The sequence below is a fragment of the Dryobates pubescens genome, chromosome 13 (genome assembly GCF_014839835.1).
Source record: "Dryobates pubescens isolate bDryPub1 chromosome 13, bDryPub1.pri, whole genome shotgun sequence".
Lineage (NCBI taxonomy): Eukaryota > Metazoa > Chordata > Aves > Piciformes > Picidae > Dryobates > Dryobates pubescens.
In genome coordinates this window covers 20332929-20348244 of record NC_071624.1, presented here as the reverse complement: position 1 = coordinate 20348244, position 15316 = coordinate 20332929, and the positions used below count along the sequence as shown (strand labels likewise).

The window sequence follows — 15316 nt, the reverse complement described above, 5'->3', positions numbered from 1 at the left end:
TAGTTCAGCCTCAGTGGTGTGCTTCAGCCAGCTCACAGCTCACACTGAAGCCTGGAGTCTTGTTTCAACCTCACTTGTGGCCTGCAGGTCATGATGGAGATGGTGGTTTGAGGAGCAGCCAGCAGCTGGTGCCCTGCAGCGGTGCCTCTGAGCAGCAGTTTCAGTTGTGCTGCAGCTGAAGGGCTCCACCCTCTCTCAGGTGTTTCTCTGCAGGAGTGCTGCCACAGCAGCTTCTGGCAGCACATCCCTGATTCAAAGGACTCCTCCAGTCTGTAACCCTGAGGTCTGTTCCCTGACACATTCATCACCTTGGCCAGCAGTGCTGACAGAGGGCATGCTGCTGGCTGGAGTGGCTTTCCTTGGAGCACACTGCAGAGCAGGACACAGCAGTGCTGAGCACCAGCTGTGAGCAGCTGCTGCAGCCCTGCCTTGGGCCCAGCCCCAGGTCTGACAGAGCAAGCAGGGGAGGCAGCAGCAGCTCTCAGTGAGATACTGAACAGGTTTTATTCTTCACATTCATCATTTGTACAAAAGCCACCAGGAAGGGTGAGGCAATTGTGAGCCATGATGGCAGAGACCATGATCTGGGCTGCAAGATAAATACCAATCCCCAAGTGCAGGAGAGGCTCCTGGCCCTCCCAGGCCAAGGCTGCTTACTCTCCCTCCCTGCTGTGAGGATGCACCTGGGGGCTGCTGGCTGGAGCAGTGCTGTGGGATGCCCACACGTGATGAGGAGGTTCCCAGCCCAACCTACTGGCATTTGACAAAGCTTTTGAGGTCTTCAAGGAACTTGATGTACTCCTGGTGCTCCAGGGCAGTGCTGAGCTCTATTAACTCGTCAGCAAAGGTGTTGTCCACGCCTCTGTCAGCCAGGAAATCCATCAGGTGATCATACAGAGCCTGCAAGCAAGCCAGAGGAGGCTGCCTTAGCAAAGCACCTGGCCAGGGCTGCTTCTGAAACAGCTCCTGGCAGCTGGGCCCTGCCTCCCCCAGGGGACCAGGGAGCTGCTCCCCCCCTGCTCAGCAGGCCTGACCTTGGCTGGGATGGTTGGAGGGCAGGGGGACGGTGGGGGGTATGGCAGGATGGAACAGGGCACAGGATCCCAGCAGGGGGATTCCTTTGTAGCCATAATTGAACTTTGTAGCCAGTTCAGGAGAGGGAACTGCTGGAGAGAGTCCAGGGGAGGCTGCAGAGCTGCTGAGGGGCCTGGAGCAGCTCTGGCAGGAGCCAAGGCTGAGAGCCCTGGGGCTGAGAGCCTGCAGAAGAGCAGCCCCAGAGGGCAGCTGAGCAATGCTCAGCAAGAGCTAAAGGAGCTGTGGGGGGCAAGAGGCTGGGGCCAGACTCTGCTCAGTGGTGCCCAGGGACAGCACAAGGGGCAGCAAGGGGCACAGAGTGGAGCCCAGGAGGTTGGATGTGAAGAGGAGGAGAAAGTTGTTTGTTGTGAGGGTGCTGGAGGCCTGGAGCAGGCTGCCCAGAGAGGTTGTGGAGTGTCCTTGTGTGGAGAGCTTCCAACCCCCCCTGGGCATTGTGCTGTGGGTGCCCTGCTGGAGCAGGGGCTGGGCTGGGCGATCCCCAGAGGTCCAACCCCACCGTGCTGGGACTCTGTGACTGCCAATCACGCCACCAGCACTGCACAACTGCTGGGACCACCTAACACTGCTCAGCTGGCAGCAGAACCACAACCCTGTGGCACCCTGGGGTGGAGCAGGGCAATGCTCTCTGGCATCCGTGACAGGACTCACAGGCAGGAGCAGGCAGATGTCTGGACGAGACCCTGAGGTCCCCTGCAGCCCAGGGCCTGTGTATGAGCAGCACTCACCCAGTCCAGGGAGTCTGTGTTGAGGGTGTAGTTGGTGTCCTTCCAGTCTGCCTCTCCCGTGGGCTGGAAGCTGACCTCCCGGATGGTGAAGATGTCACTCTCCTCCTCCCCCTCGTGCCCGAGCTGAAAGGGGAGGGCAGATGCACAGCAGTCAGCTCCAACTGCTGGGCACCTCCAGCACTCTCACCCCAAAGCCAGGGCTCACACCACAGCCAGCACCTACAGCTACAGCTGTGCCTGTCCCCTCTCCAGGCGTGCACAAACACACAGGACACAGCAGCTCCTGAGCAGTGCCCAGCTCCTGCTGCCAGCAGTGCCCAGCTCCTGCTGCCAGCAGTGCCCAGCTCCTGCTGCCAGCAGTGCCCAGCTCCTGAGCTGCTGCTGCTAGCTGTGCCCTGATGGCCAGCAGCAGCTTGAGCTTTACAACAATATCAAAACCCTTTCCTGTGTAGCTCTAAACCCCTGCACAGCTCTGTCTAACTCTCCCTAGATCACAGAGGTGTGCAGGGGTTGGAAGGGAGACCATCCAGTCCAACCCCCCTGTCAGAGCAGGGTCACCCAGGAGCACATCCAGGTAGGGTCTCTCCAGGGAGGGAGACTCCACAACCTCTCTGGGCAGCCTGCTCCAGGCCTCCAGCACCTGGGTTCCAGTCTGTGTCCCTTGCCCCTTGTCCTGCCACAGGACACCACTGCAGAGCCTGGCCCCTTCTTGCCCCCCACCCTTCAGATATTTGTAACCATTGCTCAGCTCCCCTCTGGGGCTGCTCCTCTCCAGGCTCTCAGCCCCAGGGCTCTCAGCCTTTTCCCCTCACAGAGCTGCTCCCACAGTGGCACAACCCTTGCTGGGCAGGGCTGGCTGCACAAAGCAGCTGGTAACAGAATAAACCACAAAGGTCAGGGTGAACCAAAGCTCTTCAGTTTTGTTTTCTCTCTCCTCTGTTTTTCATCCCTGCTTCTCTTTGTGGCACCAAGATTTGTGAGCTGCTAAGGCCCTCTATCAGATCTGTCCTGTTGTGGCCATTCTCACCCCTCTCAAGCTGCTGTGCCAAGTTCAGCCTCCCTTCTCCAAAAAGAGTTCAATCAGCAGCTGGTCAGCAGGTGAGGCAGGAGGGGAACTACCTCCCCAGAGAGTGTCCTTGCAAACAGCACCACTTGCTATCATGTTTGGAAAAGCAGAGATAAGCAGCCTGTGCTCTCTGCACACAGCAGGGCCCAGCCCAGGGCTGGCTGCAGGCTGACACCCACCTCATCCTCAGGGTAATGGCAGTCCAGAACCAGGGTCTGCTTTGTGTCATCCTTTATCACCTCCACAACAAAGTTGGGAGTTGATGTAAGCTCAGGCTGGAAAAGAGAAAAGTTGCATCAGCACTGGAGGCTGAACAGGAGCCAAGGTGCTGGCAGCACAGCACAGCTTGGCCCTTCACCTTCTCCCTGGAGCCTCCAACCTGGCCAAGGACAACCCAACCTTTCCTCAGTCTCACCAATGGCCCTCAGCCCCCTCTCTGCTTTGCTCACAGGTAAAATGGCAGCTGACAGCATCTGTCCCTCCCTAACAACCCACAGCTCACCTGGATGGGTCCCTCCACAGTGCCAGGAGCTGGCCACAGCTTCCTGTTCTGACCAGGAGCTGCCTGTCCCTGCCCTCCTCATGGAGGACACCTGGCAGGGCACAGCCTGCTCACAGACCAAGTGCACTACTCCTTCCCAGTGGGTACAGCATGCCCAGGAGGGAAGGCGATGGAGAAAGTGTCCCCAGTGCTGTCATTTGCCCTCTGAGGCCCTCCCACCCCGCTCTGCCTTTCTGCTGCAGTCAGGAGGGTCACAGCCCAGTGGTGGCCAACCCAGAACCAGCAGCACTTCGTGACTTCCAGCTCCCAAATACCGAGAGGCAAAACCCCTGAAGGGCAAGGTTCTAACTTCCCTCTGTGTTCCCATCCCTGAAGCCACATCCAGGCAGTTACCTCCTGCTCATCAGGCTTCTGCCCTTCTTGTGGCTCATCCTCAGCTGAGGGTGGAATGCTGTTGTTGATGTTGAAGGTGACTGTTATCCTTCAGGAGAAACACAAACAGCTCAGCTCGGAGTGCACTCAGCACACACCCACCCAAATCCCTGCTCTGCGAAGCTCCTGCTGCGGGGACAGCCTCGTGGTGTGGAACTCACACAGCCAGAACCGACCCAGGTACTGCAGGTAAAGACACCCCAGAGCTGCTGCCTTCCTGCAGCTGCTCTCTTGAACAAGCCTTGCTGGGCTGAACTGGCTCCTTTCATGCAGGAATCACAGCATGGGCTGGAAGAGACCTTAAAGATTGTCCAGTTCCACCCCTGCCATGGGCAGGGACACCTCCCACCAGCCTCATCCAGCCTGGCCTTGAACACCTCCAGGCGGGAGGCAGCCACAGCCTCCCTGGGCAACCTGTGCCAGAGTCTCCCAACCCTCACTGGTAAGAATTTCTTCCTCATCTCCAGTCTCAATCTGCCCTTTTCCAGCTTCCAGGAACACTGCAGGAAGCTTTGTAGCACCGGGCAAGAACAAAGCTATGTAAAAAAGTGTCCCCCCACAGCTCCTTCAGCTCCTGCTGAGCACTGCTCAGCTCCCCGCTGGGGCTGCTCTGATCCAGGCGCTCAGCCCCAGGGCTCTCAGCCCTTGCTCCCCACGGCCATGCTCCAGGCCCCTCTGCAGGGTCACTCCCCAGTCGCTCCCTCGCAGCCCCTGGGGGCACAGAGGCTCCCCGCAGGGCCGCACTCACTTCTCGCCGGCGATCTTCCGCACCAGCTTGGCCTCGGTGCCGTGCACCTCCAGCTCCCACCCGCCGGACACCTTGGGCAGGGATTTGTGTTTCTGGATCTTCCTCTCCTCCTTGATCTCGTCGGTCAGGAACTGGGCGAAGGCTTTGTCCCCTGCGGGGCAGGGGGGTTGGGGTCAGCGCCGCTTCCCGCGCTGGGGACGGTGCCCCCCCGCCACGTGCAGCGCGGCTCGGCGCGAGGGCCCCGCGCGCCCCGCCGGGCAGGACCCCCCCCGGCAGGACCACCCCCCCCACACCCTCCCCCCGGCTCACCCTCGGTGTGGAGCCCGCCGCAGCCGCAGGACACGCCGCCGGCCGAGCCCCGCCGCGGGCGCAGCAGCGCCGTCCGCCAGCCGCCGCCCAGCTGCCAGAGCGAGCGCGCCAGGGGCGGCGCGGCGCCGGGCGGCGGCAGGAGCCCGCGGGGAGCGGAGGAGGAGAGGAGGGAGCGGCGGGGCGGCTGGCGGAGCGCCGGGCGCAGGGAGGCGGCGGCGGCGGAGCGCAGGGCCCGGGCGAGCAGCATGGTGCAGAGAGGGCGGCGGGGCGGGCAGAGGACACCGCCGGCCCCGGAACTGCGCCGCACCGCTTCCGGCCCCGGCGGCCCCCGCGGCGGGGAGCCGGTGCCAGGGGTTCGAGGCCCGCGGGCGCTAGAAGCGCTGGGGAACGCCGAGGACTTTGTTAACTGATCACAGCCGAAAAGCAAGGCCGGGAGAGCGGGGCAGGGGCCCCCGCGTGTAGCGGGGAGACAGCACCCGGCCTGGCCGCCTCTCGGCCGGGGCCCTGGGGCAGCTGCAGAGGCAGCTGCAGGCTGGTGAAGGAGAGGCCGGGGCTGGTTCCCCCGCGCTCGTCCCATGCAGCAGCCTCTCCTTAGCAGAACGCTCCTGTTCTGGCACAACCGCAGCAGCGTACTCACAAAAATAAAACCAAAAGTAATCTTTTCTTTTTCACTTTTAGCATAAACGTATTAGAGGGAAGGACTGAGCCAGGCAACCCGGCTCCTGGCACAAACCATTCCCTTCGTCTAGAAGCTGGCACAGGTGCCTCTGATGGAGCAGGGAGGCACAGGAGGCTGCTCCCCGCGAGGCTGTAGCAGGACCCCATGGCTTGGCTCTCACCACACCACAGGGAGGGGGCAGGATTTCCACTCCAGCTCCACAGGAGCCCTGCACACCCAAGGGCAGGGTCCTTGGGAAGCACAGATCCCCAGGACCCCAAGCACAGACCCACCTGAACCTCTGCAACACCTGCCCAGGCTGCTGAAGGCAATCCCAGAGGAACTGAAGCCAGCACTTGTATCCAAAAGTCCTGTAATCGCTTCTTCCACCCACACAGCTTTTGTGTCTCACAAAGCAACAGCCAGGCCTTGAATGTTTGCCATCGCTTCTTTCTTTTGGGGAAAATGCAGGGCTTAGTTCCACTATAAAGAGCCACCCTCCCCTTGTTCAGCCAGCCTGCCCCAGCACAATGTGTCTGGACTCTTTTCCTACAAGCACAGAGTCTGTAAAACCTAACAGCAGGGACAGTGCTGCGCAGACCCCTGCAGCTCCTGGGAGAGAGGACAACTGCCACAGCTGCACACTCTGGAAACGCCAACCCAAACCCATGGCTGCTCACCTGCAGAAGTTTTCCCTGTGTCCCAATCACCACCAAAGAACAACACAACCAAGGGCTGTGTGCTCCAACGAGAGCAAATGGCCTGAAATTGTGCCAGGAGAGGCTTAAGGTGGAGATTAGGGAAAATTTCTGTGCTGCCAGGGAGGTGGTGGAGTCCTCATCCCTGGAGGAGTTCAGGAAACCCGTGGCCGTGGCACTTGGGACCATGGTTTAGTGACCATGGTGGTGCTGGGTTGAGAGTTGGACTGGATGACCTCAGAGGCCTTTTCCAACGCAAACAATTCTGTGATCCCATTTCCGCTACACCCCTGCAGGCATTCAGCACAGGCTGAGTAACCAGACCCTTCCAGGTACCTCCTCACCCCCTGGGGGACAGCACTGGGCAGGTCAGCACATTCCAGTTACAAAGAGAAAAGCATTTGCCCATCTGGCAAAGAGGAAACCCAGGTGAGCCGATGCTAGAGCCAAAGAAAAGCTGCCTTGGGTGCCCAGGAAGCACAGAGGGAAGATCTGAGCAGACTGGTCTATCCTCCCAAGTACCTAGTGACAGAACAAGAAGGATTGGGCTCCACTTGCACCAGGGGAGGGTTAGGCTGGACAGCAGGAACAATTTTTTCACTGAAAGGTTTGTCAGACTCTGGCCCAGGCAGCCTAGGGCAGTCCCCATCCCTGGAGGGGTTTAAAAGCTGTGCAGATGCAGTGCTTGTGGCTATGGCTTGGTGCTGAGCTTGGTAGAGTAGGGTTAATGGTTGGGCTTGATGATCCTGAAGGTCTTTGCCAACCTAAAGGATTCTATGGTGATGACCTGGCAAACACAGCCTGTCCCCACAGGTGACAAAGCAACACCAGCAGCTTTGCAAAAGCAAATGGAGGCATCAGGTCCTGCCAACAGCCCCTGCCTGCATCCCTGAGCAGCATAATGACAGCAAAGCTGCTCTTTAGGAGCTTATGAAGCTGTTCTGGTTTGTTACAAGCTTTTGTTTGAAGTTACTATGTGAAGGCCACAAGAAGCCCCAGAACCCCAGCCCACAGAAACAAACCCCACTCCACCACACAGCGTGTGTGCAGGACAGTTTCTTCTCCCCACTCTTTCACACTTCCTCCCTGCTTCAGGTCAGCCCCAAAGCTCTACAAATCACCACACAGTGCCAACAGACGCTGCTGGAACTGGAAGTTACCTCTCCCAGAGAGGTTATTTGAGAAGGATTCAGGATATCATTTAAAAGCAACTTTCATTTCCCTTTCCTCCAACACTGGCAATGGAAGAAATCCACTTTCCTTCACACTAAACACCACAGTTTTCCCTTTGGAGTGGCACTACTTAATTCCAGTCTTACTCAGTTTGGTATTGGCACTTTTCCCCTACAGGAAGAAAAAAGATAGGTGGATGCCACGGGAATATGGAAGAAAAAGCCCAAACCCAAATAACAGACCCTAATGGATCTCTGTGGTCGACAATGTCAAGCTCCAAAGTTCTAATGGCAAACCAAACTGTAACTGGGATGGGCTTGGGGTAGAAGGGGGAAGAAGCAGTGGTGTCAGGGCAGAAGACACAAATGTTTGGTGACTCAAGGACCTTTAAAGGAATTCCAGTCTTTAAAGCACATTTTCATTCTCATTTGTCTTCTCAAGCCTTGTCTCATCAGTCTTCCTGAAGCTGGCCTGACCGTGGCCGATGTGCCAGCTCCATAGCCACAAGTGTCTGCTGAGGAACAAGTGTGCTGCAGGCTGAACAAAGATGGCACCATCACGCAGGCAGTTGGGCAGCCTCTCCAAGAAACCACTGCCAGGCTCTCAGGCTTGGCCACCAGCATTGGGAGCTTCATCCAAGCAGACATTCCCATTGCTGGCCTCTCTGTGTTCCCAAGTCAGTGAAGATGATGTGCAGGCAGTGCTATGAACTATTACTATTTACACAGGCGGAAATATCACAAAGAACAATGAATGGTGCAGCGAGCAGGGTGTGCACGACCCGGGAGAGGTAACCAGCAGCTCTGATTCGGAACGGGTGCAGGGAAAGGGCAAAAAGCTGCTGGCAGTTATTGCAAAACTGGCTGAGAGCAGTACTGAACTGGTCACTGACCTGACAGCTGAGAAATACATAGCCAGGCTGAGGCCTTGCATCACACAGCAACAAGAATAACTCAAGAAGTAGGAGGAAAGGATTCAGCTTTTGGAGGGAAGGATTCGTTGCTCTGAAAGAGAATGGAAGATGTGGAGGCACAGAACCAGAGATTGTGGGGTCTGGTAGCTACACAAATTAAACTACTACAGAGTGCAAATGGAACTGAAACCTGAGCATGGTCCTGGACCTGCAGTCCCGGTAACAACGATGACCTGGCATTTGCTGCCAGATCCTCTCCCACCGTCTGGGAGACTGTGCCTGTCGTGACAGAGCAGCTGCAAGTGACAGACTTTAACCCAGAGCATTGTGCCTTGAAAGACTCTGAGCCGGTTCTGGTGACTGCTCCGGGCACGGAGCCACTGAGCTCTTCCACCCCATGAAAAGTGGATTTTGGTTCAGCTGCTCTGCTGAGCACAGCAGCAGCCTGCAAACTGACTTTGCCTGAAGCTCCTTCGGCAATCTGATCACCCGACACCAATCCAGCCCCACCACACCACACCAATCCTGCCCCATTGCACGGTGCCAGTCAAGCCCCATTGTGCTGCACCAATCCAGCACCATTGAACTGCACCAGTTGAGCCCCATCTCACCATGCCAATCCAGCCCCATCTCGCCCTGCCAATCCAGCCCCATCTCACCGTGCCAATCCAGCCCCATATCGCCCTGCCAATCCAGCCCCATCTCACCGTGCCAATCCAGCCCCATATCGCCCTGCCAATCCAGCCCCATATCGCCCTGCCAATCCAGCCCCATCTCACCGTGCCAATCCAGCCCCATCTCACCGTGCCAATCCAGCCCCATATCGCCCTGCCAATCCAGCCCCATCTCACCGTGCCAATCCAGCCCCATCTCACCGTGCCAATCTAGCCCCATATCGCCCTGCCAACCCAGCCCCATATCGCCCTGCCAATTCGGCCCCATATCGCCCTGCCAATCCAGCCCCATCTCACCGTGCCAATCCAGCCCCATCTCACCGTGCCAATCCAGCCCCATCTCACCGTGCCAATCCAGCCCCATCTCACCGTGCCAATCCAGCCCCATATCGCCCTGCCAACCCAGCCCCATCTCACCATGCCAATTCGGCCCCATATCGCCCTGCCAACCCAGCCCCATCTCACCGTGCCAGTTCAGCCCCATATCACCCTGCCAATCCAGCCCCATCTCACCGTGCCAGTTCAGCCCCATATCACCCTGCCAACCCAGCCCCATCTCACTGTGCCAGTTCAGCCCCATATCGCCCTGCCAACCCAGCCCCATCTCACTGCACAAATCCAGCCCACCTGCCTCCTGCAAATGGAGGGACAAAGCACGTAAAACAGCCATGAGCTCTAAGTTAGAGACAATCTCCGGCAGCTCTGAAGGGACGTGCAAATGTAATAAAAGGGAAATCAAATGAGCAATCAAAACAACGCCTTGAGACATTCCCAGGGACATACCAGGACCTGGGAAGAGCTTTTGATGGACTTGTCTCATACTGGCCAAGACCTTGGTTACTTGGATCGTGTACTCACAGCAAAGCTGCCGACTGAGACACCGAATCGGCACAAGGTAACCACACGGCGACACCACGCGGCAAGAAGCACGAAGTGCATCACATAAAGACCTTCCCTGCCACCGCTTCTCCCGGTCCACATTCCAGGCCAGGACAGAATGGGAGTTACTCCAGCAGAACCAGAGGGCACAACTGCTCCCAAAGACAAGATTCGCCACGCAATTCCAAACGGCCCTATTGGCCCCAGGGAAGCTGCAAGCACTCTCTGGCAATGTCTGAACACGTCCCAGGGAGTTTGCAAAATGGAAGATTAAATCCCTGCTGCTGCCATTACAAACCAAAAGCAGTGAATGGAGCAGAAACCGAAGTGGCAGCCGTGGCACGGCCGCCACGGTAGAAACGAGAACAGCAATGGCAGCCCCCCCCAAGCAGCTTCAACTTCTCCCTTTCACACCTCACTGACAGAGCTCCAAGGACAATTCACAAAACTAAATGCCCCAGGCCTCCCTCCTTGCTTCATGCATGACTGCAGTGGTGTGATCCCCACAGGACCGACAGGAACTGCTGTAAAATTCCTTATCGCTAGGGGTGCACAAATCAGTGTTTTAAATGCACACCAAGAAAACCCCTGGGAACCAACCACCCCGGGAGGAGCAACAGTGTGCCAGGAACACCCAATGTTTGCCACCTGGCCAAGCATGGTGAAGGATGCTTATGCTCAAATTATGCCCCAAATATTGCCAGCACATGCCCCTACATGTTCTGCTCAAACCCCCTCTTCCCCCTCTCTTCGGGGGAGGGGGGGTGTTGGGTGCCAAATTAACAAAGGAAGGAGGTGTGAGTGAGTGCAGTACACAACCTGCCTGGTGTGTTTCCCATCTTTGTGGCAAAGAGTTCAGGCAATTCACCCGTGCTTGCCTTGGCACTGTGTATGCATATACTGTGTTTGGGAACCACCACAGCAGTGCTTAATTATTCCCTGTACAAAGGGAACCCTTAATTATTCCCTGTACAAAGCTTGGTGCTGGTCCAGCACTCGTTGTGGCCAACGTTCAGTGGGGGTTGTTTGGTAAACAACGAGCTCGTGCTGGTGTTTACCTCACGCTCCGCATCACCAAGTCTGCTTTGCCCGGGATTCGAACCGGCGTCTCCAGCGCTTCACTTCAGACCGCAGCCGCTTGCCTGGGGGCACTGCCGTACGGGCGACATAGCTCCGCTGAGACCCCACCTGGAGTACTGCCTCCAGTTCTGGAGCCCCTAGGACAAGAGGGATCTGGAGGTGCTGGAAGGTGTCCAGAGAAGGGCCAGGAGGATGAGCAGAGGGCTGGAGCACCTCTCCTATGAGGACAGACTGAAGGAGTTGGGGCTGTTCAGTCTGGAGAAGAGAAGGCTCTGAGGTGACCTCATTGTGGCCTTTCAGGATCTGAAGGGGGCTACAAGGCTGGGGAGGGACTGCTCAGGATCTCAGGTAGTGCTAGGACTAGGGGGAATGGAATGAAGCTGGAGGTGGGGAGATTCAGGCTGGAGGTGAGGAGGAAGTTCTTCCCCATGAGAGTGGTGAAGCCCTGGAATGGGTTGTGCAGGGAGGTGGTTGGGGCACCAGCCCTGGAGGTGTTTAAGCCCAGGCTGGATGAGGCTCTGGCCAGCCTGATCTAGTGTGGGGTGTCCCAGCCCATGGCAGGGGGGTTGGAACTAGCTGATCCTTGTGGTCCCTTCCAACCCCGATTGATACTATGACACTATGACACCATGCTGGGTGCAGGCTCCACGGACGGTGTCCTGCGAACGGAGCCAGCCGCTGCCTAACTCATGGCCGAGCAAGGGAACTGTGGCAGCCTGTGTGCACCCCTCCCCCCGGGCTGCCACAGCCCCCTGAGCGGGGACAGCACTTCATCCACCTGGCAGCCATCCCCGCTGCTCATGGGGCCACGGAGATGTTTGGGTAAGGGTCTGGAAGGAGACCTCTCATTAACGTCCTGAATTGCTCCCTGGGCTGGAAGTTCAGACGCTATAGATAGAGGCAAACCAACTGAGAGTTTGGTTAGCAGCTCAGCTGAGCTCACTGCTGTGGTTAAAGAGCAAGCACATGTTCAAGCCATGTATGATCATGGAGTATATTCTTCCCCACTGGATGCTTCAACAGCCCTGCTAATGACTTAAACTTCTGATCCATGGTCTGCCAGCAGGCCTTAGGAATGTGTGTGCATGTGCCAAGAAAGAGCAAGCAGAATGGGCAGCCGAGGGGAATCTTAGCTCTGGTGATTCTCGAGACACCACTCACCTTGGGAAGAGCTCTTAATGGCGTGATCCCAGCAGGGCCAAGCCAGGGGCTGCTCTGACCACAGCCACAGCAAAGCCTCACAGCAAGAAACACCACGCTGAAGGCAACCACGCGGTGACACCACATGGGAAGAAGCAGGAACTACACCGTGCCAAAGCTTGCCCTGCTGCAACTTCTCCAAGTCCCTGCAGCGGTCTGGAGCCAAACTGCAGTCACTCCAGAAGCCTGAGGGAGACACTCTGAACGATGGAGAGAGATGCCACAGGCATTTAACCACTGCATCTCACCAGCTGAAAAATGGTTTCAGTTGGGGCTCTCTTTGAGAATAGCTTAAGGCTGTTGCCAAAGTGGCAAATGAAAGCATTGGTGCTGACCTTACAGCAGTTGGAAAAAGGACAAACACTGCAGGAGCAGCCATGGAAAGAGGAAAAATAAAGCCTGCAGCAACAGTCCCAAAGCAGCTTCATCTAGCAAGGACATTGACCCCTTCACACCTCACCACCAGAGCCCTGACCCAGCAGTGATGCTCCAGGCCTCCCTCATCGCCTGTCAATGCTCTGCCAATCCAGAACCTTTTGTTCTGATTCCCACTGGACCCACTCAGACTGCTGTGAACTTTCTTACCAACATGGGAGCACAAATTAGTGCAACAAGCTAAGTGCTTGAGGACCCTACCTTCCCAGGAAAGAGTCATCTCACCCAAACAAGCCTGTGGCTCCCTGGCGACAAGCAGAGCACCTTGGTGGAACTTGTCCTAAGTCCTTACCCAGAAAGCATCCTCAGATTTGATGCTCTGGTTAAGGGATGGCATCGCCCTAATGGTACACAGTGGTGCTTTGGCTCCTATGGGATAGGAGCAAAAGGGACCAAAACTGCTTGGGTGGGCACCCTACAAACTGCTCCAGCCTTCCCCCAGTCAAGCATCACATGTGTTGCACAATACCCATGGCCAGCAGCAGCCAGGCAAGGCATTACCGAAGTGATTGCAAATCATCACCAGGACACACTCAGCATACAGCTCACCAGCTTGGGCAGTGCACAAACCTGATGTTGGGTGGAGACTCACCATCAATGACAACACAGCTGCAGTTCCAAGCCTGACATCAACCCAAACAGCAACCCAAGCTGCATCACACACCTGGATGGCTTCAATGTCAAAGATATATTCTTTATGATTCCTTTGTGTGAGGAGGATAAGCCTCAGTCTGCACTCACGTGGCAAGGAATACAATTCTCCTTCAGCTGCCTTCCACAAGGTTACAAACACTCAGCTACTATAGCCTACAACTCTTTAGCAGCATTGTTAGACACTGTCAAGGTCCCAACAGATGTCAGTGTTTATCAGTACATAGAGGACATTTTTGTAGGAGGAAATAGCAAAGACCAGGTGGGCTCAGTAACTGGAGCCATCTGGGAACTGCTAACTGATAATGGGTTGCAAGTTCCACAAGCCAAAGGTCAAGGCCTGAGCCAAGAGATCAAATTTCTTGGGTGCTGGTGGGTAGCAGGGGCAGTATCAGTGCCAGAGGATGCTCTGGAAGCTATTGAGAAGGACCAAATTCCCAACAACAAAAGGGAGCTTCAACAGTTCTTGGGCACCTGGGGTTAGTGGAGAAAACACATTCCAGGTTTCTCAGTGATTGCTCATCCCCTCCATGACCTGCTTAGAGAGCACAGAGTCTGGGACTTGACCCCAAGGCACACTGAAAGCCTAAAAGTAGTCTTGAAAGATGAATTAAAGGCTTATCAGAAACTGGGCCCTTTGCACCCACAAGATCCCTTAAGGGCAGAATGAGGCTTTTCTGCGCATGCCTCTTTCTGTGGCATTTTCCAAAGGGGACACAAAGGCCAGAACAGAGCCTTTCACTCCCTTCAACAGCATTCACAGATGCTGGAAGGAGGTGCTCTGAATGGGAGAAGGGACTCCTGTCCCTAACCCGAGCTGTCAAAGAGGCAGAGAAGTTTTACAGGATATTGTGCAAGGCTTTCTCTCTGCTCAGAGGAACTCCTCCACTGCAGGGCATTGCCCAGAAGGCTATTGTGAGGAAATGGGGTGCCTGGCTGGAAGGGATGGCACAGCTCATGCCACGGCAGTTCTTCCTTATTTTCATCTCCATCCCTGTCCCCAACTCCATCCCAAGAGCCAGGGCAAGCCACTGGCCCTGAGAGCGGGGAAATGCCGCTGGCCCCAAGGGTGGGGAAACGCCGCTGGGCCCGAGAGCAGGGAAACAACGCTGGGCCCGAGGGCAGGGAAACGCTGCTGGGCCTGAGAGCAGGGAAACAACGCTGGGCCCGAGGGCAGGGAAACGCCGCTGGGCCTGAGAGCAGGGAAACGCCGCTGGGCCCGAGAGCAGGGAAACGCCGCTGGGCCCGAGAGCAGGGAAACGCCGCTGGGCCCGAGAGCAGGGAAACGCCGCTGGGCCCGAGGGCAGGGAAACAACGCTGGGCCTGAGAGCAGGGAAATGCCGCTGGGCCTGAGAGCAGGGAAACAACGCTGGGCCCGAGAGCAGGGAAACAACGCTGGGCCCGAGGGCAGGGAAACGCTGCTGGGCCTGAGAGCAGGGAAACGCTGCTGGGCCTGAGAGCAGGGAAACAACGCTGGGCCCGAGGGCAGGGAAACAACGCTGGGCCCGAGAGCAGGGAAACAACGCTGGGCCCGAGAGCAGGGAAACAACGCTGGGCCCGAGAGCAGGGAAACAACGCTGGGCCCGAGAGCAGGGAAACGCCGCTGGGCCCGAGGGCAGGGAAACGCCGCTGGGCCCGAGGGCAGGGAAACGCCGCTGGGCCCGAGAGCAGGGAAACGCCGCTGGGCCTGAGAGCAGGGAAACGCTGCTGGGCCTGAGAGCAGGGAAACAACGCTGGCCCCGAGAGCAGGGAAACAACGCTGGGCCTGAGAGCAGGGAAACGCTGCTGGGCCTGAGAGCAGGGAAACAACGCTGGCCCCGAGAGCAGGGAAACAACGCTGGGCCTGAGAGCAGGGAAACGCCGCTGGCCCTGAGAGCAGGGAAACGCCGCTGGGCCTGAGAGCAGGGAAACAACGCTGGCCCCGAGAGCAGGGAAACGCCGCTGGGCCCGAGGGCAGGGAAACGCCGCTGGGCCTGAGAGCAGGGAAACAACGCTGGGCCTGAGAGCAGGGAAACGCCGCTGGGCCCGAGAGCAGGGAAACAACGCTGGCCCCGAGAGCAGGGAAACAACGCTGGGCC

At 57.4% G+C, this 15316-nt stretch overlaps 1 protein-coding gene across 1 annotated transcript; it reads right to left on the bottom strand.

Moving 5' to 3' along the window:
• Positions 1 to 497: 497 nt before the first annotated feature.
• On the bottom strand, positions 498 to 5124 carry C1QBP (complement C1q binding protein). Its single transcript, XM_054166420.1, has 6 exons — positions 4878 to 5124; positions 4569 to 4719; positions 3782 to 3869; positions 3066 to 3161; positions 1821 to 1943; positions 498 to 900 (listed from the first exon to the last, which is right to left on the bottom strand). The coding sequence occupies exons 1-6, from the start codon at positions 5122 to 5124 to the stop codon at positions 751 to 753; spliced, it is 855 nt and encodes a 284-aa protein (XP_054022395.1). The 3' UTR covers positions 498 to 750.
• Between the last annotated feature and the right edge of the window lie 10192 nt (positions 5125 to 15316).